The sequence below is a fragment of the Cervus canadensis genome, chromosome 27 (assembly GCF_019320065.1).
Source record: "Cervus canadensis isolate Bull #8, Minnesota chromosome 27, ASM1932006v1, whole genome shotgun sequence".
Taxonomy (NCBI): Eukaryota; Metazoa; Chordata; class Mammalia; order Artiodactyla; family Cervidae; genus Cervus; species Cervus canadensis.
Genome location: NC_057412.1, coordinates 13757168 through 13778927, shown reverse-complemented (window position 1 = coordinate 13778927; position 21760 = coordinate 13757168). Strand labels below are relative to the sequence as shown.

Genomic DNA, 21760 nt, shown 5'->3' with positions numbered 1-21760 from the left:
AAAGTCATACAAGTACCAGGAAGTCCAGGAGTCAGAAGATGCCTTGCATGAGAACACAAAATCTTCAATTGAAACACATTGGAATCACAGGAACATCAACATTCATCGTTAGTAGGAGCTCACCTTGTCTGTTGGCCTTCCCTTTCATAATTATTCAACTTTTACTCAAGATGATAGTGACCATATATATTCAGAGGCTTTGAAAAGAAACTTAGTGGATTTCTCATTATGAATAAAAACAGTCAAGGAATAACAAGTCGAGTCCATAAATGACAAAGCCAAGACCCTCTCTCTCTCTCCTTCTGTTTCCTCTCTAAACAGATGATGGCAAATCTTTCCCTAAATACTAATATTTTTCAATTATTTCTGTTGGAGTGGAGTTGATCTATAATATGTTGTTAGTTTCTTCTGTACAGCAAAGTGAATCATTTATACATATACAAATACCCACCGTTTTTCCACTTCTTTTCCAATATAGGTCCAAAATAGGTCATTACAGAGAACTGAATAGAGTTCCCTGTGCCCTACAGTCGGTTCTTATTATGTATTTTGTGTGTAGTAACGCCTGTATGTCAATCCCATCTCCCAAGTTATCCCTCTCCCCTCCTTGATGCCCCTCATAACCATGTTTGTTTTCTACATCAGGAACTTTTACTGGTTTTAGATAGATTCATTTGTACTATCTTTTAGATTCCATATATAAGCAATATCATAGGCGATTTCTCTTTTTCTGTCTAACTATTCACGCAGTATGATAATATCTAAGTCCATCCATGTTGCTGCAAACGGCATTAATTCATTCTTTTTTGTGGCTGAGTAACATTCCACTCTATCCGTACCACATCTTTGGGTCTCCCCCATGGCACAGTGGTAAAGAATCCATCTGCCAGTGTAAGATATACAAGACATGTGAGTTCAATCCCTAGGTAGGGAAGATCCTCTGGAGTAGGAAATGGCAACTCACTCCAGTATTCTTGCCTGTGAAATTCCATGGAAAGAGGAGCCTGGTGGGCTACAGTCCATGGGGTAGGAAACAGACAGACACAATTGAGAGAGTGAGCACACACACCAAATCTTTATTCTCTGTTGATGGATGATTAGGTTGCTTCTATGCCCTGGATATTATGAATAGTGTTGCGGTGAACTTTAAGGGGCATATATCTTTTCAAATTATGTGTGTCTTCTGATATATGCCCAGAAGGGGTATTGATGGATGATATGGTAGCTGTATTTTTAGTTTTTTAAGGGATCTTTGTACTGTTCCCCCAATTGGCTTTACCAATTTACATTCCCACTGAAAGTATAGGTGAGCCCTCTTTTCTCCACACCCTCTCCAGCATTCATTGTTTGTAGATTTTATTTTTTTAATGATGGCCATTCTGACCAATGTGACGTGATGCTTCCTTGTAACAAAGAAGAAATAAAAAGCAAACTATTTAGAAAGAAATGACAATGAAACACAACTATACAAAATCATGTTGTTATTCAGTCGCCAAGTGGTGTCCAGTTCTTTGAAACACCATGCACTGCAGCACACCAGGTTTTCTTGTTCTTCACCATCACCCAGAGTTTGCTCAAACTCATGTCCATTGAGTCAGTGATTCCATCCAACCATACCATCCTTTGTCATCCATTTCTCCTCCTGCCCTCAATCTTTCCAACCGATAGGATGTTTTCCCCTGAGTCAACTCTGCATCAGGTGGCCAAAGTATTGGAGCTTCAGCTTTGGTATCATTTGTTCCAATAAATATTCAAGGTTGATTTCCTTTAGGATTGACTGGTTTGATCTCCTTGGAGTCCAAGGTACTCTCAAGAGTCTTCTCCAGCACCACAATTCAAAAACATCAATTCTTCAACGTTCAGCATTCTTTATAGTCCAACCCTCACATCCGTTCATGACTGCTAGAAAAACCATCAGTTCAGTTCAATCACTCAGTCGTGTCTGACTCTTTGCAACCCCATGGACCGAGGCACACCAGGCCTCCCTGTCCATCACCAACTCCTGGAGTTTACTCAAACTCATGTCCATTGAGTCAGTGATGCCATCCAACCATCTCATCCTCTGTTGTCCCCTTCTCTTCCTGCCCTCAATCTTTCCCAGCATCAGTGTCTTTTCCAATGAGTCAGCTCTTCACATCAGGTGACCAAAGTATTGGAGTTTCAGCTTCAACATCAGTCCTTCCAATGAACACCCAGGACTGATCTCCTTTAGGATGGACTGGTTGGATCTCCTTGCAGTCCAAGGGACTCTCAAGAGTCTTCTCCAATGCCACAGTTCAAAAGCATCAATTCGTCATCACTCAGCTTTCTTTATAGTCCAACTCTCACATCCATACATGACCACTGGAAAAACCATAGCCTCAACTAGATGGACCTTTGTTTATTTCTCTGCTTTTTAATATGCTGTCTAGGTTGGTCATAGCTTTCCATCCAAGGAGTAAGTGTCTTTTAATTTCATGGCTGCAGTCCCCATCTGCAGTGATTTTTGAGCCCCAAAAAATAAAGTCTGACACTGTTTCCACTGTCTCCCCATCTATTTCTCATGAAACAATGGGACCGGTTGCCATGATTTTAGTTTCTGAATGTTGAGTTTTAAGCCAACTTTTTCACTCTCCTCTTTCACTTTCATCAAGAGGCTTTTTAGTTCCTCTTCACTTTCTGCCATAAGGGTGGTGTCATCTGCATATCTGAGGTTATTGATACTTCTCCCGACAATCTTGATTCCGGCTTGTTCTTCATCCAGCCCAAAATTTCTCATGATGCACTCTGCATAGAAGTTAAATATGCAGGGTGACAATATACAGCCTTGAGGTACTCCTTTTCCTATATGGAACCAATCTGTTGTTTCATGTCCAGTTCTAACTGTTGCTTCTTGACCTGCATACAGGTTTCTTGCGAGGTAGGTTAGGTGGTCTGGTATTCCCATCTCTAAAAATTTCCATAGTTTATGTGATCCACACAGTCAAAGGCTTTAGCATTGTCAATGAAGCAGATTTTTTTTTTTTCTGGAATTCCTTGCTTTTTCTGTGATCCAAAGGATGCTGGCAATTTGATCTCTAATTCCTCTTCATTTTCTAAACCCAGCTTGTACATCTGGAAGTTCTTGATTCACATACTGTTGAAGCCTAGCTTGAGGGATTTTGAACATTACCTTGTTAGCATATGTATTGAGCACAGTTGTGCAGTAGTTTGAATGTTCTTTGATTGCCCTTCTTTGGAATTAGAATAAAAACTGACTTTTTCCAATCCTTTGGCCACTGCTGAGATTTCCACATTTGCTGGTGTTTTGAGTGCACCACTTTATCAGCATCATCTTTTAGGATTTGAAATAGCTCAGGTGGTATTCCATCACCTCCACTAACTTTGTTCATAGTAATGCTTCCTAAGGCCCATTTGACTTCACACTCCAAGATGTCTGGCTGTAGGTGAGTGACCACACCATCATGGTTATCTGGGTCATTAATACCTTTTTTGTATAGTTCTGTATATATCCTTGCCACCACTTCTTAATCTCTTCCTCTTCTGTTAGGTCCTTGCCATTTCTGTTCTTTATTTTTCCCATCTTCGCATGAAATAGTCCCTTGGTAATCTCTAATTTTATTGAAGAGATTCAAGTCTTTCCCATTCTATTGTTTTCCTCTGTTTCTTTGCATTATTCACCAAGAAGGCTTTCTTATCTCTCCTTGCTGTTGTTTGAAACTCTGCAATCAGTTGGGTATACAAAATTTATTTGACACAGCAAAAGTGGTTCTAAGAGGAAAGTTTACTGCAACACAATCTTACCTCAGGAAATAAGAAATCTCTCAATTAAGCAACCTAACCTTACTCCTAAAGTAATTAGAGAAAGTAGGACAAGCAAACCCAAAGTTAGTAGAAAGAAAGAAATCATAAAGATTAGGGCAGAAATAAATGAAATAGAAATAAGAAAACAATAACAAAGACCAATGAAACTAAAAGCCGGTTCCTTGAGAAGATAAATGACATCAATAAATCTTGGTCATACTCATCAGAAAAAAGGGGGTGGGGGTGGGGAAAGGACTCAAGTCAATTAAATTAGAAAATGAAAAGAGAGACGTTACAACTGATATCTATTTACTGATATCATGATTTTAGAATAATTTTTAAAGTGTCCCCTTAACTGTCATATGGCTCTGCTGCCTATGTTTTGACAAAAAGGATTGCTTAAGAGAAGCTATATCAAAGTAAATGACCATTTCTTTTTAGTAGCTGCCCTTCAACTTTTAATTGGCTTATTAATAATAGCTCTATTCAGCAAATCATCTCATTAAATTACCTAGGGGAACGTTTTGCAACTAGATTATCTTAAATTGTTCCCTCAGCATTTAAATTCCGTAAATCAGGCACTCTACAAATGCATAAATGAGATTTTGATGCCTGGGGGAGTATTTGGTTTTTTTTTTTTTTTTTGGGGGGGGAGTATTTGGTAACACCCACTTTATTTTTTCCTTATTCCCTAGGAACAGCAATTAAGGGATTAAAAAACCTCCTTGTCTAATGGTGAATGGAAAATGAAATTGATTTAAATTGGGGAAAATATTAGAGCTCCTTTTGGTTCCTTTAGGCCATCAGTCCAACTATCTAAAATGATGGAAGGGCTTTTAATTCATCATATTAAGAGCCTCAACAATTGAGAGTTAAGTGATTGGTGATTTAAAAGTCTATCAGCCTGTCTTGGACTGATCTGGAAGTTTCACTTCAAATACTCAATTCTCAGAAATATTTTTGGAAGATTACCTAAAGGACATGAAGCCTATTCATCCTTCTGAAATCCAGATATCAGCTGCTGGCTTATTTTCTGGCTCTTTCTGCTACATCTCCATTCAAATCCAAAACAAAACTCAACTCCAAATTTCCACACAAATACTCACTTTCTCCAATATTTCATAGTTAAATAGAATTTATACTGAATTATTGGGTAAGGGGATGCCCACCGGGGCTATTGTCTACTGCCTTGTGTAACCTTTGTCCTTGTGTAACCTTTGTCCTTATCTAATTCTTCAGTCTTCCTTCTTCTCACCTTCTTCTCTCTGAATGTGTGCGTACATACAGTCTATAATGTATCACATATTTTATATGTATCTTATGTGCTGTATATGTATGTTTGTGTTTATAAGTCATGTATCACATATGATCTAAAATTACTTTTGAGTGGAGATTTTTGTAGCTTTTTTTTTTTTTTTGTCGATACCTATAACAATAAACATAAAGTGGCTATTTTTACATCTCCCAGTGGTTCTGCATCTTTCTGAGGTTTTCAATCATTGTGCCTATTTTTGCAATTTAAAACTTCTGTGAAGGAATCACATCTTCATTAACTCAGTGAGGAAGAATGAAAAGAAAAATGGAACTGGAATTTCTTATTTCCTATTAAGCAGGAATTACCTCCCCCGAAAAAACCTTCCTGGTTCCTGGACTCTCTTAATCCTTCCTGATGTTAATATATACTCACAAAACACCTTCTTGTTTTTCAGACTTCATGTCCTCCTTCTGTGCTGGTTTGTAAACTCAGAAATAAGTGTTGTACATTCTTGCTAACTATTGTGTTCATAGTTCTAGAACAGTTTCACTACCCTACCAAAGACTGAATAATTGATGAATGAATGATAAAGAAAGCAGATGTTGGGCTAATCATGGCTAATGAAACAGTTGTCCCAAACACTTAAAAAACACACCGGGGATCCTTCCTTAAATTTACTACTCATTTAGTGGCTTAGATGAGTTGCAAAGATTTCCGGTCCAAATTGTTGTTTTCCAGTGGCTTTTCTAGTACACTTTTAACACTGGCTACCAGCCTAGTCTAATAAATTGATTTATATATATACTCCTTGCTTATATGATAATTCTAAGTGCTTGTCCAAAGTCTCTGGCCTCACTGTGAGAAGGGGAGTAATATCTCCAGTTTTAGATGAAACAATAAAAGAGACCAAATGATTTCCTTTATAATAAAAGTTCTGCAGAACCAAAAATAATTATAAAGAAAAGAGAATCTTAGTATGGTACCAAAGCTGTAATGAAGTCTTATCTCCTTTTGAAGGGTACTTCATGTTTATATTATTGAGGCTATCAATTTAATGCAATCAAGAATTTAACTTCTATGATTGATTTTAGATAATAAATCCTCAATTGTCACCATAAATGCAGAAAACATTATTGTTTTTTCTAGTCAAGTATATGTTGTAAAATATTGGCTCAAAATTAAGTAATAATAGACTGAGCTCTGAGGTTAAAAAAGGATCTATCAATGGATCTGTTGATCTGTCTATATATCTATCAATATGGCCAAGTTACAGTATCTTTATAATTACAATTCTGGTTAATTGAGATTTTCAATTGCAGTGATGAAATATTAGATATGTGATTAGATATGTTATTTCAGAAAATATCATTTCAGCTCTGTATAGCTATTATAGAAATAGGGCTTCCCAGGTGGCGCTAGTGGTAAAGCATCTGCCTGCCAATGCAGGAGATGAAAGAGACCTGGGTTCTGTCCCTGGGTTGAGAAGATCCCCTGGAGAAGGAAATGGCCACCCACTCCAGTATTCTTGTTGGAAAATTCCATGGACAGAGGAGCCTGACAGACCACAGGCCATGAGTTGCAAAGATTTGGAAACACTGAGTGATACACATACACGTTATAGAAATACTTCCTCTTTAATGCTAATTAACTATTTGCTACGTGGTTATGATTCTTAATGCCCAGGAATGCATAATTTACTCAGTTTTCCTCATTGCTTCCTCATGAAAGTGAACAGAGACAGCTGCTACCCTTGTTTCTGTAATAGAGGTGAGGGACAGTGGCAGAGAGATTACCGTTTCAACACTTAACCTGTGTTCAGATTGTTAACACACAGCACAACTGAATGTTTGCATTGTTAAAGATAGCTTAATCCATATATTATTTCAATTATTTGTGACTGAAATCATAGTAGTTTTTTTCAAATAAACGGTAATTCAAATATCATGTGTCCAAAACATTTATTTTAGAAAAAGAATCAGGATTTAAGTGTAGAATATTATTTCTTATTCTAATAACCTATTTAAAGGTAATAATTTTTGTTGTATGTTGTTTCATTATAAGTCTAAAACATAGTATTAAAAATGATGGTTAAAATTTTAATCTATTTTTAAAAATCCAGACTTTATTTTTAACACACCTCCTCCCATGTGCCCCAAACAATAGTCTCTGGTAATTATTTTAATGAACATATTAAGCTTTTTCTATATATAGTATTTTATAGTCCCTATTTACATAATAATTAATAATTGACAAAGTGGGTAAACAGCAATTAATGTATGTGAAATTAAAAAAAATCTTAATGGAGGTGAATTATCATTTGAATCATCACGTATTAGTTATGAATCATCATTCTTCAGCAAATTTAAAAAGCATTAAATATTTAGTGGGGGAAAAACCTTAGATATAACTTCATCTATATACAGTTTAATTTATCTGAGGGGAAGAGGATATTTCCTTTTTTGATTTTAATAAACCCACTCACTCCATTTCAAGATAAATTATTTTTTTAAAGATCACAACTTTAGTGCATGGGTATTGACAAAATATGTTTGTATGACTTTGCAGAAAGATAAAGAAGACCAGTGGTTAGAGAAAAAAGTGCAGGGAAATAAAGACCACATTATTTTGGAGCATCTACAGTGGACAATGGGATATGAAGTTCAAATTACAGCTGCCAATAGATTGGGATATTCAGAACCAACAGTCTATGAATTCAGCATGCCGCCTAAGCCAAACATTATTAAAGGTAAGCAAACCATGTGCCTTTGTAGGCTAAAAAGAAATATGATAGTATCTTTTATAACACTTCTGTATTTTTTTCTTGATATTGAAAACATAATTTTATAGCAGGAGATGTACATTCTAGGTTTTAGTCATGGTTATTTACATGTCTTAGTCATGATTTCTCAATTTCTGTTGCCAGAAAGATTGGTTCATTTGTAAATGCAGTTTGAAAATTTTAGACTTTAGTGGTTGAAGTGGTAGAGAGAGAATGAGCAGAAGGGGAGGTTGGAGAGTAAAAGAAATTGTTAAAAATCAACATGAAAAATATTCTTTGAGCCCAGAAAAAGCTTTTACAAAGGCGAAAACTTCTCTGCCAAACACATGGGGCCCAGTCCTCCACTTATGAGATATGGGCAAAGATAATGATGAGCCCATTTATGCCTGACCAAGCAAGTTGTGTTTGGAAAGATAAACTCTATCACACGATGAGGCAGAAACAACCACAGATACCCCTTAGAAAGAACAGTGAATAGAGTTTCAAAGAAGCTCAAAACATTTCAGGCCGCTCATCATTGGTAGTCACAGCACACTGGTGACTACTTTTAATAGTTAATAGTGCTTACATCATTTTATGCTAGTGATATTATCAAAATCTGTAGAAGGTATATCAAAATTTTTTTTCAGATACATGCTATAGAGGTGAATATGCAAGAATTTGTCCTGACTCAAGTCAGTCAACTCTGTCAGTGAGTTGTCATGTTGGTCATATTTTAGTATTAATTGTTCCTTCACATATTATATTTAATATTTAATGGTAAATTCTATACATACATGTATATATACACATATATTTTTATATATCAATGAGACATCAGAACTCTATATTCATAAATATGACTTATTTAAGTCATATTATAATCAAGTATCAGTATTATTGCATAGTATTTTTGAGACTGGGAAACAAAATTTGTCAGTTCAGTCATGTTATTTAATCCTCTTGTAATTTCATATTAATATTAGTTTCATTGGTATGGCTTTGTTATATCATACATCATTTTTCAATAAAGAATCTTATAAGCAGAGCAGGATTTTTAGAATAAAAATCAAACATAATATCAGTTCATTATTCATTAACTTTAAAATGTCAAATAGGTGTTAGGTATGTGTGTATGGAGATGAGAAGACAGCCATGACTTGGAAACAGCCCTGTGATGGTGTCAGCCTTACTAGTGACTGGTATTTAGTCCTGTGTGGGGATAAAACCACACAGTGAGTGATATCTATGCTCTGTGAAAAATAACTGATGTCTGTGATACTCATCAGTGCCTCCCAGTACCTAGAAGGGTGTCTGGTACAGCATCGGTATTCACGGGGTGCTTGTTGAGTTATTGAAGACTAATAGAGTGTTAAGAGCTGCATCCCAGGGAACTGTAATACACATGAAGAGGAAAGCAGCCCCACCCCACCCCCAAGGAGACTAAGATGTCATAGAGTTCCTGGAAAAACACAAGGCTGTGTTATATTGGAAGTTAAGGGGCAGTCATATTTCCAGAAGAAAAGTTCTCAATCACATTTGTCCCTCCAGAAGCTGCTGAGAGGTTAATGAAACTCAGTTGAAAGAAATGTGAAGTCTGTTTACAGATGTGCTGAAATTTGGGGGAGAGAAATTAGGTGGAAATGGGCTGAGGATCGTATGGAAAGTTAGCCGGTTTAGACTCCATGTTAATTTAAGGGTTTCAAGAAGTTTTGCATGAAGGTGAGCAGAGCGGGGAAAATGTCAGTGTTAGAAGGATTTTTGTGATGAAAAAGGCTAGAGCGTGTTACACAGCCGATGAAACAGATCAAACAGTCAAGGAAAAGTCACCGATGTACAGACAAAACTATCTGAGAAGGTAGGAGATAGAAGTCATACGCTCTAAACTCTACAGCTGATATAGCAGCGTACTGGAAAAGGGGAAGCAATAAAAGATTTATTTTATCTATAAATATGTTACAAAATAATGTATAATTTTTGTGACTGAATCCAGAGACTACTAAGGTCTCTTGGAAAGACAGATAAAAGATATACCCTTATAATTCAAGAATTGTTTGATTCAGCCCTAGGAGGATTCTTGGGGCAATTTTAGAAGCTGTGATGGTTGATGGTAGATTGGGGAGCCTTTAAACCCACAAAATACTATAGAGTTACAATTATGTATCAGCAAAACAACAACAACAACAACAAAATTATGTATCAGCAAAATAGGAAAAAAATATATTTATATACTTTCAGCATAGTTATTCATATAATTTCTTATTCCATTTTAAAACACACATTATAAATTCAAACATATTTTCAATCAGTTATATATAATAAACTAGCAAATCTTGTTTAATATATATAGTAAACTAGCAATCTTATTTAATTGGAAAAATATATATGAAATTTAGAAATTAATTTAGTTTTAATTTATATTTTAAATAGCATGCATTATAGACTGTCAAAATAAAGTGTACAGACATTAAATTAAAAAACCCAATACTTATGTACATTCAGATATATTTAACTCTTTTTGTAAAGCAACAAGCTAAATCTAGAGTATATTTATTTGTTGGACTGAGGGACTATTTTTTAACAATAGGCTTACCTTACATTCATATGTAATACATTCTGTTCATAATAGTGGCTTTTCTATGTATGTATTTTAGTGGACACTGCATCAGTCCATAGTTTATAATTTGGACTTTAAAAATGTTTTATGATTAGTAATATTTCCCTATTCTCACTTATTAAATATGTGTTTATTTTGAATGTTGTGTCCCTTGATTCACATAAAAAGTGTACAAAATAACAGCCACGATCAAATTGGGATATTCATACAGCATAATTCTATCTCATTTTATTTTATAAACATTGAAAATATTCAGTAGTGATGACAAATTACTCTTGTAAAACTGACTACAAAACCATCTATGGAACTAGAGACTGATAAAATGATATTTATTGATTTCCTCTGTAATTTCAATGGCTAAAAATATTCCTAACGTGCTAGAATGCTATAATCTACTGCCTTAAAAATTTTTTGGTAATAAAATTACTCTGAAAATATTTATTACAATTTCTTTTGGCTTTACAACATGTTTAATATTGTTTGTTTAACCAAAAAACCTGAAAAGCAAAAACCACCTTAGTATCTTTTAGCAACTGCTTCCTTTTTCTTCTTTTGTTACTATGAACTGAAGACATGTTTAATATTTACATTGACTCAATATAATTTGGTGACACATAATTCCATCCATATAGAGAGGTGACATAAATCATCACCAATAAATATATTGCTAATATTTTTTCAGTTAGTTTTTTATTATAATTAACTTTTTGATTATACATATGGTGAACTATAGAGTGAAATTATTTTGATGGCTTTCAACTCTACTTTCAACAAGACTAGTGTATATTTCATCTCCAAATAGCACGAACAGAAAATGAAATATTCAAGTTTATGGCAAATGCTAAAATGTTTTCTTAAGGTTATGATTGTTTTAGAATAAAAAGAAATTCTAAAATAATGGTGAGATTGAAGTTCAATTAATGGGGAAGAACTTTATTTTAACAACGTGGAAATCTCAGCCAAGTCTAAAAACTAATGATACGTTCAAGACAGTATTTATTTGGCTTAGCACATAATATAAAAATAAATTTCTGTAAATTATTTTCATTGTCTTTCTCAAAATTATTTTAAATGAGCAGCAATAACATATGTGTCACATGTACCTATGGCCAATTGAGTTAATGTTCCTCGCTTCTATTCTTTTGCAAATGTTCACTGTATGAACTTATAATTTTAATTATATTTCTTGGTACTTCATTCATTATTAAAATATAACTGTTTTTATTAAATGTGTTTTCTAAGAAAATATGATAGCAAAAAATGTACTATTAGCAAACATTACAGAATATGAGCTCATATTTAAGTAACAGTGCGAATTTACCAGTGACACCGTAGAATGACTGGTGGCCTTTTTCTAAAAAGTTGTGTCTTCAGTAAAACATATTTACAATGTTCACATTTGAGAAATCAATGATATAACTAATGTCTATGTTATGTGAAATAAACATTATTAATGTTGAGCCTCAGTTATATTTTTACTATGTGACAAATATGTAGAAGCATTTTATACTAGATTTTTTTATTCTTTGTCTTGTATCAAAATATTTTTTTGCAGGTAATTGGTAGTAGCTTTGTGTACATCTTGTATTAATTATTTTCTCCTTTTTTCTTTCCTACTGTCACTTTTTTCTTTTCTTTTATTTTCATGTTTGTAACTCTACTCTTTTTCCTTAATTATTATTTTCTTGTTCTACTTTCAAAAATAATTTTCATCATACAGATAAATGCTGTGAAGCGAATAAAGGCGAAAATGGAAGCCAGTCATGGCAGCTGAATGCTGCTGCGTTTTCTTTCATTATAGTCATAAGTTTGTCTTGCATGTTTTAATGTTGTTGCTATATCATATATTTCCTTTTTTGCCCTGAAAACTTACAAGGCTAATCTAAAATTGCAATAAAATATTTTCTAAAGTCCAACTAAACATGCATGTGTCCTCACCCATGAATAGTGAGCCTTTTTTCCCTACCCCAAATTGTTGACCTTTAAAGTAGATAATTTGTCAGGAAATCACAAAAGGACATTAAACCAAGATTGTTTCTTCCAAGTACTAGTTCACAGAGTAACTTGTTTCATTCTCAACTTTAATTTCTAAAGTTGGCCATGTTAAATATCATGTCACTTTCATTTGAACTTAAAAATGAAAGTGCTAGTCACTCAGCTGTGTCTGACTCTTTGTGACCCCATGATCTGTATAGCCCACCAGACTCCTTCCTATGTCCATGAAATTTTCCAGGCAAAAATACTGGAGTGGGTAGCTATTCCCTTCTCTAAGAGGTCTTTCCGACCCAGGGATCGAACCCTGGTCTTCTGCTTTACCGGGGGACTCTTTACCATCTGTCTGAGCCACCACAGAAGTCCATTTGGAACTTAAGCATTTGCTATATCTAATCTTCTTTCATTTGATTATTTTACAAATATAACTCAATATCCATGGCCAAATTCTGTATAAATAGAAATTTTGTGATGTAGAATTGTGGCTCTTTCATATTGATTTGATGGTTATTCCTTTAAATGTAGGCTTAGAACTTTATAAACATAATATTTCATAGTGTTTTCCATTTATATAAAACATAAACCTGATAGCTTTTAGTACATTAAATGTGTATATCCTATGTGCTGCCTGATTTTCCTCTTATTCACATAAAATATCATAAGGAATTAAAGTGAACCAGACTCATTTCTTCAATTTGAATACCAAAAATCTAGACTTTTAGTTTTCAATAAATAAAACTACCTTTCTGCATTTGTCCCAAAGTAAATAGTAAGTTAAAGTTGATTGTATTTTAAAAGTTGCACCCTGTGTACTAGGTTTGAATTGTGTTTTGAGGTAACATCAGGTATTCATGTTCTAACATAAAATCTTATTACTTTTTCCTGGAAACCTGAGTCAGTTTCTTTGTAAGATCAGAGAGAAGTAAATGTTTTAGCCACTACTTTCCAGAAGATGAAATTGAGATGAGGACGTGTTACTAGCTTCCAGCACTCAGAGGAGGCTGGATTTGATGGAGTAGCATGAATAATGATTTTTATTTTCACATTTCATTCATTACCAAATGAGAAAAAAGTATTTTGTGTTTTTCATTCCCAGCTACACTCTAGCAAGTAATTCTTACTATGTATTCAAGACAATTAGGAGGACAAATTTACATATATTAACAAGAATGTCAATGGCTCACATGGTAAATCAAATGATTGATTTCTGGGCTTTGAGACTCATTCATCAAAAACAATTTGTTTTGTTGTATTTATTGTTTTTTATGTCTTCAATGAAATACCCACAGGATCCTATTATGTAGGATGTAAAGGTGCACCAACCTTTGGTAGTCTGTTCTGTAATTTATCTTTCCAAACTCTTTGCTGTCCACTGCTATACTTCTTTCTTCTGAGCTAACAGCAAACCTAAAGAATGCAGAAGCGACTCATTTACAGATTAAACACACTTCTTTTTGCCCTGCTGAGACAAAGGGATTTCCTCCTACCAATTCATGCAGTGTGGGGATTTAACCTATTTGTTGGAAATGTTCTAGTTTTAAAATGAAATTAACCAGTGATTCTGTGTATTGAAAAACTAATTATAATTTCATACTACACTCCATGATAGCATCTCACATCCCATGGATTTGGATAAGACTTATAGATATGTTGACTAATGATATGTAACAAGTGCTAGGAAAAAAGGAGTTCCAGTAACACTTGCGTGAACAAACTTTTCCATTTGTTATAACCTGACTGGATCTTGCCAATATTATAAATATTTCCATAAGAAAGTCATAGAAATTATCTTGATATAGAAAATGATTACAAAATACTTTTGTGGAGAACATGTAATATGTCTTTAATAGGATAACAGAGTTGATTTTTTTTTAATTTTATAATCTATAATTCAAAGTCACCAACAGTGATATGAAGAACACTCAGTCTAGCTTACATGATACTTAGACTGATATTTGGACAGGTCAGAAAAGAACCTAAAATTAAAATTCTAGTATCTTAGCAGAATTACTTACACTTAATGAGTTGTTCATTTATGTGTTTTAAACATCTAAGTCCAAGTCAAGATATTAATCCTAAAATTAATAAGCTATTTATTATTTGGCCAAGTATCTATTCTTATATGAACAGTTATTTTACAGTTCTAAGATGTGCATAAGTTAAAAAATATTCTCAAGACATCTTAAAATATAAATCCTGTGCTTTGCCTTATGTCTATAAGAAATAGGAGAGCACAAAAGTATAAGCAATGCAGCTGTTGCCTTTCAAAAAGTAAAACCTTAGAGAGTATAAATTACCTTGTCAGATTGTTATTTTATATTGTAATAAATGTAAATGTTGCTGAATTATATTTTTTATTACTTGGGTTTTTCTTTTGTTATGTACAACCACCAAGTCTAACTGACAGTATGTTTTGTCTCATTGAAATCTGCTATAGATCTAAGGAAATGTGATTATTGGTAAGCAAGACATAAAAATTCTCCTAGCACCATCCAATATTCTTTTTTTAATCCAGTGGATTTTTAAATAAAATTCTGTGCCTAAATGTATAAATATGAACTTGTGTGTAAGGTGAGTTTTATGTTATTCATTATATATAACATTATGTACCTATGTTCATTGTTGTACATATTGTATGATCAAATGTTAGAGCATTTTAACAGTTTGCTTAGACCATATTTTACCAGTTATAAAGTTAGGTTGATTTGCTTATGCATAGTTGCCATTATTTGCACGTGGAGCATCCTGATTAATTTTTTATATAAACTTGAAATCATTTTTCTTCTTCCAACCCTTTCCAAGTTTATCTTCTTTTATCCATTTATCATTTATCCCTACTGGTCTCTCGACCCCAGTTCAAGCTCTAATTATTTATCAGATAGCTCTAGGGCCCATCAAACTACATTTCAGATATGTTAACAGATTATGCCTAGGAGGCAGCAATAAAACATTCTTTCCTATGAAAAATATTGTCTTACATGGGAGAACCTTAAGTTAATTTTGATTTTTGGCTTTTCTGTTCTAATACTATTATTCATTGGTATAAACCCTATACCCATATTTCTTTCCAAACTATTATACAAACTCTTAAAACTCTTAATGACTTCATTTTTCTTAAAATTTTTTATTAGCTTAAAGTATCTCAAGTGTTTAACAATGTTAAATAAATAAATAAATTTTAGAGATTGGATTAACGTATTATATATATGTCAATTAGTAAGAATAATTGCACAAATTGCACATAATTTTGACTCTTTGGGTGTTCAGCATTTCTTCTAAAATTAATTAGTAAAATTACAAGTATGCATAGTAGTTCATAGGTTATACAATTAGGAGATGATTATACAACTCATATTTTCTATTTAATAATTCCCATTAATTATATTTAATTTAAATTAAAATTTAAGTAAGGAATATTCTAAAATGTATTTTAATCTGGACAGGTGGATTTATGAGTTTTCATTTATATTGAACAAAATATAATATTTGAGGAGGAATTAGGCCATGAACTTTTAGATCTGGATGGGTACTTTCAGATATATTAAAAGCATTCTTTTTATTCATAATACACCTACACTAAGAATAAAAGAATACAAGTTTTAGATTACAAATGATTTTAACAATTCAAGATGAATATTTGCATCACTAATGCAGTAGGTAAATATGTTTGTATCTACCTTTCAAAAATAACTAATATTATGTATTTTTTCAGTTTATAGTAGTTAAGCAACATTTCTAGTCATAAAATTATCTAAAACTCTCCAACTATTTGTTTCCGATTATGATATTGGCAGCATTAAGAGTTTTAAATAAATTACCTCTTAGGACACTACCTAAATTAAATATTGTCATTTCCATGTTTCATAGCCCTTATATATTAGAATTCCATTCACTGAATAAAGATACTAGATGAAAAGTTCATACCTAAATTTGTCATTTTATGTATTTTATTATGGCTCAAATCTGTGAGACATAATGTAGTATCCTTTAACCCACTTTTTTTTTTAAACCCACTTTTGAATAAGTAAAATCAAGTAAGCCTTCTCTTGGTTTTATTTTCTTTCATTCTTCCTTCTAAATTTTTCTTTATACTATTCTCTCTCTCTCCCTTCCTCCCTTCCCTCCTACTCTCTCTCGTTCCCTCTCAATTTCTGGCCATGAATAAATAAGATGCAGCTCTTCTGTTCCTTTTCTGTTAATTGCTGTTAAATTTTTAAATTTCAGAATTTGTGGTATATATATATGTCCTAAAACCTTAAACAAAGTTAATGCATTGAATGGGTAGCTTAAATTTCTTTTCAGATGTTTGGAGATATGAATATTCTACAAATTGCCCTGAGATGATTTCAATATAAATTGAAATTGGTAAAAAGTCTATATTTATTTAAATCAGTTGGTTAAAAAATGAAGTAGTATTTAATCACTATTAATACTTGATAATCTTAGAATTCAGAAGATATTAACAGTAGATATTAGGTCTTAACTAAAGGGGAAAAGTTTCAAACATCTAATTAACATATTTTCTGCCCCACCACCATCTAAACTTGAGTAATTATCTAGAGTTAACATCTTTAATTTTTTTTAATTATTTATTTCCAGTTGAAAGGTAATTGCTTTACAATATTGTGTTGGTTTCTGCCGTACATCAGCATGAATCAGCCGTATGATATATGATGTGTGTAATATCTCTTTTTACTACATGGTGCTTACAAATTTGATATAACACATAATGATTATAAAAGTAGCATCTTAGTATTTTGGTAGGAGAATGGATTCAATCTAATTTAATTGTTCTGAAGTAAATCAGAGATGAGAATCTAATATCAATGCTTTATTTTCCAAACACCTTTAGTTTCTTTATGTTACCTAAGATTATGAATCAGGTAAAAATCTCTGATAGTCATCCTCCCCTCCCCCATAGTTACTAACTAATTAGTTGGAGGTCTAAAATACCTGCCCTTAAATGTTATAGAAAGAATGGATTATCCTAGAATATCGGTTTTTAGCTACTAGTTAGCAAAATTGAAAAACAAAATAGCCAAGGAAAACACATATGTTCAAAAGTTCTAGTAGTGTATCTGAGGTGATTTGAACTGCAACTGATGTCCTAGTGTCTTTGCTGTAGACTATTATTCCACCTACTTTTTAAAGATATACTCATTCAAGTGTAATTAACTTTTAAGTATGAACTAATCTAATGTTGGTTGTATTAAGCCTAGGTACATTGTAAAGTTTCTTTATTTGTGTATGTTCAAATTGAATTTAGTTATTCTTTATCACTCCATTTTTAAGTAATGGAAATATAGGTATAAACTGGAAATATTGCATAATATTCAGAGATAACATAACTTTTAAATTATGCCGTATTTATCTATGTACTAAATGGGCACTGTGAAATAAATCTCTAGTAAATCCTTTTTTTCTAAAAAGTAAGAAATTGAAAATTACTGTCTTAAAGAACACCCATAATTCATGAACTTCTTTCAAGAATATTTTTATCTCACATCTTAACATTGATTTTATATATAACAGTTCTGTTTTAAAGTGACTATTTCTGATCATTTTAATTGCATTTGTTTTCATCATAGCTTTTCTTAAAATAAAATGTATGTTATATATGTATTGTCCTCAATATCATCTCTTATTTAAAACCCGTGACATAATTTCCAGCACTATGTGTAATCCTATGCATGAGTTTCATAGTATATTAAATGTCATTTTATTTTCTGTACTTCTGTGTCTCCATTGTTGTAATAAAGAAAACTGAGGAAAACCTTTGCTATATGTGTTTTCTTTATTACTGGTAAAAACCTTTTCTGTCTTCTGTGTTTTCATTTCTAACTTGGTCAGATTCAATATCTCAATGTAATAAATGTATGGTTAGACATGCATATATGTTTCTCTTTTACAAACAGTCAGTTATTGCATTGCCAGTTAAAAATTAAATAGTGTGTAGAAATTACAAAAGGGAAAATACTCATTTTCAAGATTTGCATTATTTTAAGGCATGCTTAATCTTCCTTTATCCAGAACAGCCTTCTTCCAAATATATGTCTTAAAATAAAGACCACTCATTAAAATGTTCACATACATTTTAAAATGAAAATTATAATATCTATATTTTGTTACAATGCTGAACTTCTTTCAGTTGATAAAATAGTTATAGAAGTTTTATATATTGGGAGAGAGAAAGAGGTAAGCTGATTTTTTTTTTCTGTTCTTGTTTTTATTTTTCCTGAAGCTCCTTAAAAATGATATGGTATCAAATGGGAAGTATCTGGGGATATTTGAACATTTTCATAGTGACTGTCACAGTAATTTTATATTACCTGGTTAGATTTATGTTACTTTATTTTGGGGGGCCACTGTGAGTAAGCTAAAGAGATTTGAGCAAATATATTCTAGCATTCTAATCAAACACCATTATCATTATAGCAACAATCTGAGGATCAGAGAAGAATGACTAGTCATTGACATAGTCAAGTTACTCATATTCTGTTTTCCTTGTATGTTTGTTTTATCAAATAACACTGAAAGGAGGTATACCTAAATCTCTTGTCTATTACTTACATGATCTTCTAGCTTTGATCTACTTCCTTTGACTTCTTGATTGGACCATAGACAAAACTTTCTGGCAAAGGACAGGCTGTGTATTAACTGACCACCATGCCTTCCTGGTACTTCTCTTAAGCGGCTGTTATGTTTCTCACTTCAACTTACACATAAAGCTGAATTTATTTTCATGATCAGTGTAATAAACTCACATAGAGTATATAGTCTTAGAATATCAAGTTAAATTTTATTATTTTCTGATTTTTATACATTGTCTAAAAACGTTTTAAAAATGACTTATTTATATTTTTGGTAGAAATAAATAATATTATCTTTATATAAAATAATTTTCTTACTGTCTAATGAAAACTAAAATAGATATTTCCATTTCAACATCTATCCTTTTCATTTTAAGAAATCAAAATAAGCAACTTCAGTACATAATTTGCATAGTGGCTATATGCTTGCTTCTTTACTGATTTCTCGTTTATTATTACAAGGAGAAATATGAAATTATTTTAAAAATCATATTAGAATATAATCTTTTATTTGTTTAAATGTGGGCAAAACAGAACTAACAATTGTCTCTTCAAACTTGCATTTCTGATTTGAAGAATCTCTGAATGACAAATTTCCATTTGCCATTGCTTCTATATGATTTCACCATGGCTGAATTGGATATGTACATTACCTGAAAGATTAAATGCAAAATTCACTGGTGCTCTTGAAAAATGAAAAGAAACATATTCTACTTTTTGGTGCTTATTGGTGGAAAACAGAAGAACAATTAATTGGATTTTCATATACTATCCTGAGACTCTTCCATCAAATGGCTCAGATATGAAGGAAAGTTTATTTAAGGAAATAGAAATATTTCTCTACAGCACTATTCAGTATGGTTCATTTATAGTCCTCATACAAAAACAGGAAACTGAAAATGATTGACTTGCCTGTGTTACTCATAACTTAGTATGTCACATTTTGGTAATTGTTAAAGGACATGAATGTATTTATAGACATTCTCAGTTGATTCAGGCCTATTAACCATTCCCATAAAGATTTTAAAATATTAACATTTTTCCTGCTCTTAAATATACTTTGTTTTCTAGGATAGTTTCAACTTTGCACCAAAATGGAGAGTAATGTACCAAGTCCCTATATACCTCTTATCTTGATAAAAGCATAGCCTCCTCCATTATAATCATGCAGAGTGGTACCTTTGTTATCATCAATGAACCTACATTGAGACATCATTTTTTTACCCAGAGTTCATAGTTTGTATTGAGTGTTACTCTTGGTTTTGCACATTCTTTGGGTTTTGATGAATATATAAATGACATGTATCCACCATTATGGTATCATACAAAATAGTTCCAGTGCCCTAAAGATCCTCTGTTCTCTGCCTGCCTTTTCACCCCTGTCTCTTTGCTAATCCCTGACAACCACTGATGTTTGTTACTGTGTTCAGAGTTTTGCCTTTTCTGTGTTGTCATATAGATGGAATCATACAGTAAGTAGTCTTTTCAGATTGGCTTCTCTCACTTGGTAATGTACCTTTAAAATTCCTCTATATCTTTTCATGTGCCTCTATATCTTTTCATGTTCATTTCTTTGTAGTATTGAATGATATTCCTTTGCCTGGATGTTCCATGTTTTATCCTTACACCAAATGAAATGAATAACATTTTTGTCTCTATTTTTCTTAGTGAAAATCTACACTTCTATTTTATAGTTGATGGTATACAATATAGTCATTCAGATGCAGTGTGCAATAATAAGTGGCCCTACATGTTTAGAATGTTTCATTTTAATAATGTAGCTTAATTTATTTTTATTTAACCCCAATGCAGAAAAGGAAGTCTCTAAGACACAATAAAATGTGTGTTAAAATGGAAATTTTGTAAACTTAATAGGTCATAAATTCCTTAAAAAATGATAATATCATTCATATATTTGTTCACATTTTGCATTTATTGTCTTACAAATTTAGAAAATTCAAAAATATGTGTATTTTATACACATTTTATAATAAATAGGTTAAACTGTCTGGAATTTCAATAAACAATTTGTAAAACATCAATTGTAGTTTAATATTGATGCTCCTGCTCTTTAGTTGCTAAGTCATGTCCAACTATTGCTACCCCAAGAACTATTTAGTCTGTCAGGCTCCTCTGTCCATAGGATCTCCCAGTCAAGGATACTGGAGTGAGTTGCCATTTCCTTCTTCAGAGAATCTTCCCAGTGCAGGGGTCAAATCTCTGTCCACTTCTTGGCAAGCGGATTCTTTACCCCTGAGTCACCTGGGAAGCTCTAGTTTAATCTTCTACAAGTGTAATTCAATTTTGTATTATAGTCTTTAAGAAAAAAAGGTATTTTCTGTTTGTGTAAAGAAAATTTAATTTCCTTGTTTTAAATATATGGAATGGTCTTTTAAAATTAAAAGAAACAACGAAATTGGCCATTTAATGAGTGAAGCAAGGACCTAAAATTTAAACTATTCACTTTTTTTTAACACTAGTCAATATCTGTTTTGATCATATTCATGTCATTCTAAGAAGCTCCCTTTTCTACTAGCCAATAAAAGCTTCATTGTCTTATGTGAAATAACAAAATTAATTCCATGAAAGTAAATTGAACATATACCATAAGATTTAAACTGAATATGAAGAAATTATAGAGTGAGTCAGGTAAGAATAAACTTCAAATGTAGCAGTTTGAATAATTATCATATAGAAAAATGTTTTATATCACTATCCATTTTTTGGACAGGATTTTGTGGCAGGTGGTCTCCTTCCAACATAAT

At 32.4% G+C, this 21760-nt stretch overlaps 1 protein-coding gene across 2 annotated transcripts in view; it reads left to right on the top strand.

The window, feature by feature from the left end:
- Positions 1-21760, top strand: part of NCAM2 (neural cell adhesion molecule 2) — a 523627-nt gene that overhangs the window by 476010 nt on the left and 25857 nt on the right. Inside the window, exons 15-16 of one of the 2 annotated variants that reach the window (XM_043448693.1) lie at positions 7604-7784; positions 12134-12662. In XM_043448693.1, the coding sequence (XP_043304628.1) occupies positions 7604-7784; positions 12134-12240 (288 nt within the window). In that variant the 3' untranslated portion in view covers positions 12241-12662. Of the gene's footprint in view, positions 1-7603; positions 7785-12133; positions 12663-21760 lie in introns of those variants that run through there. The other variant, XM_043448692.1, reaches the window with a different exon arrangement.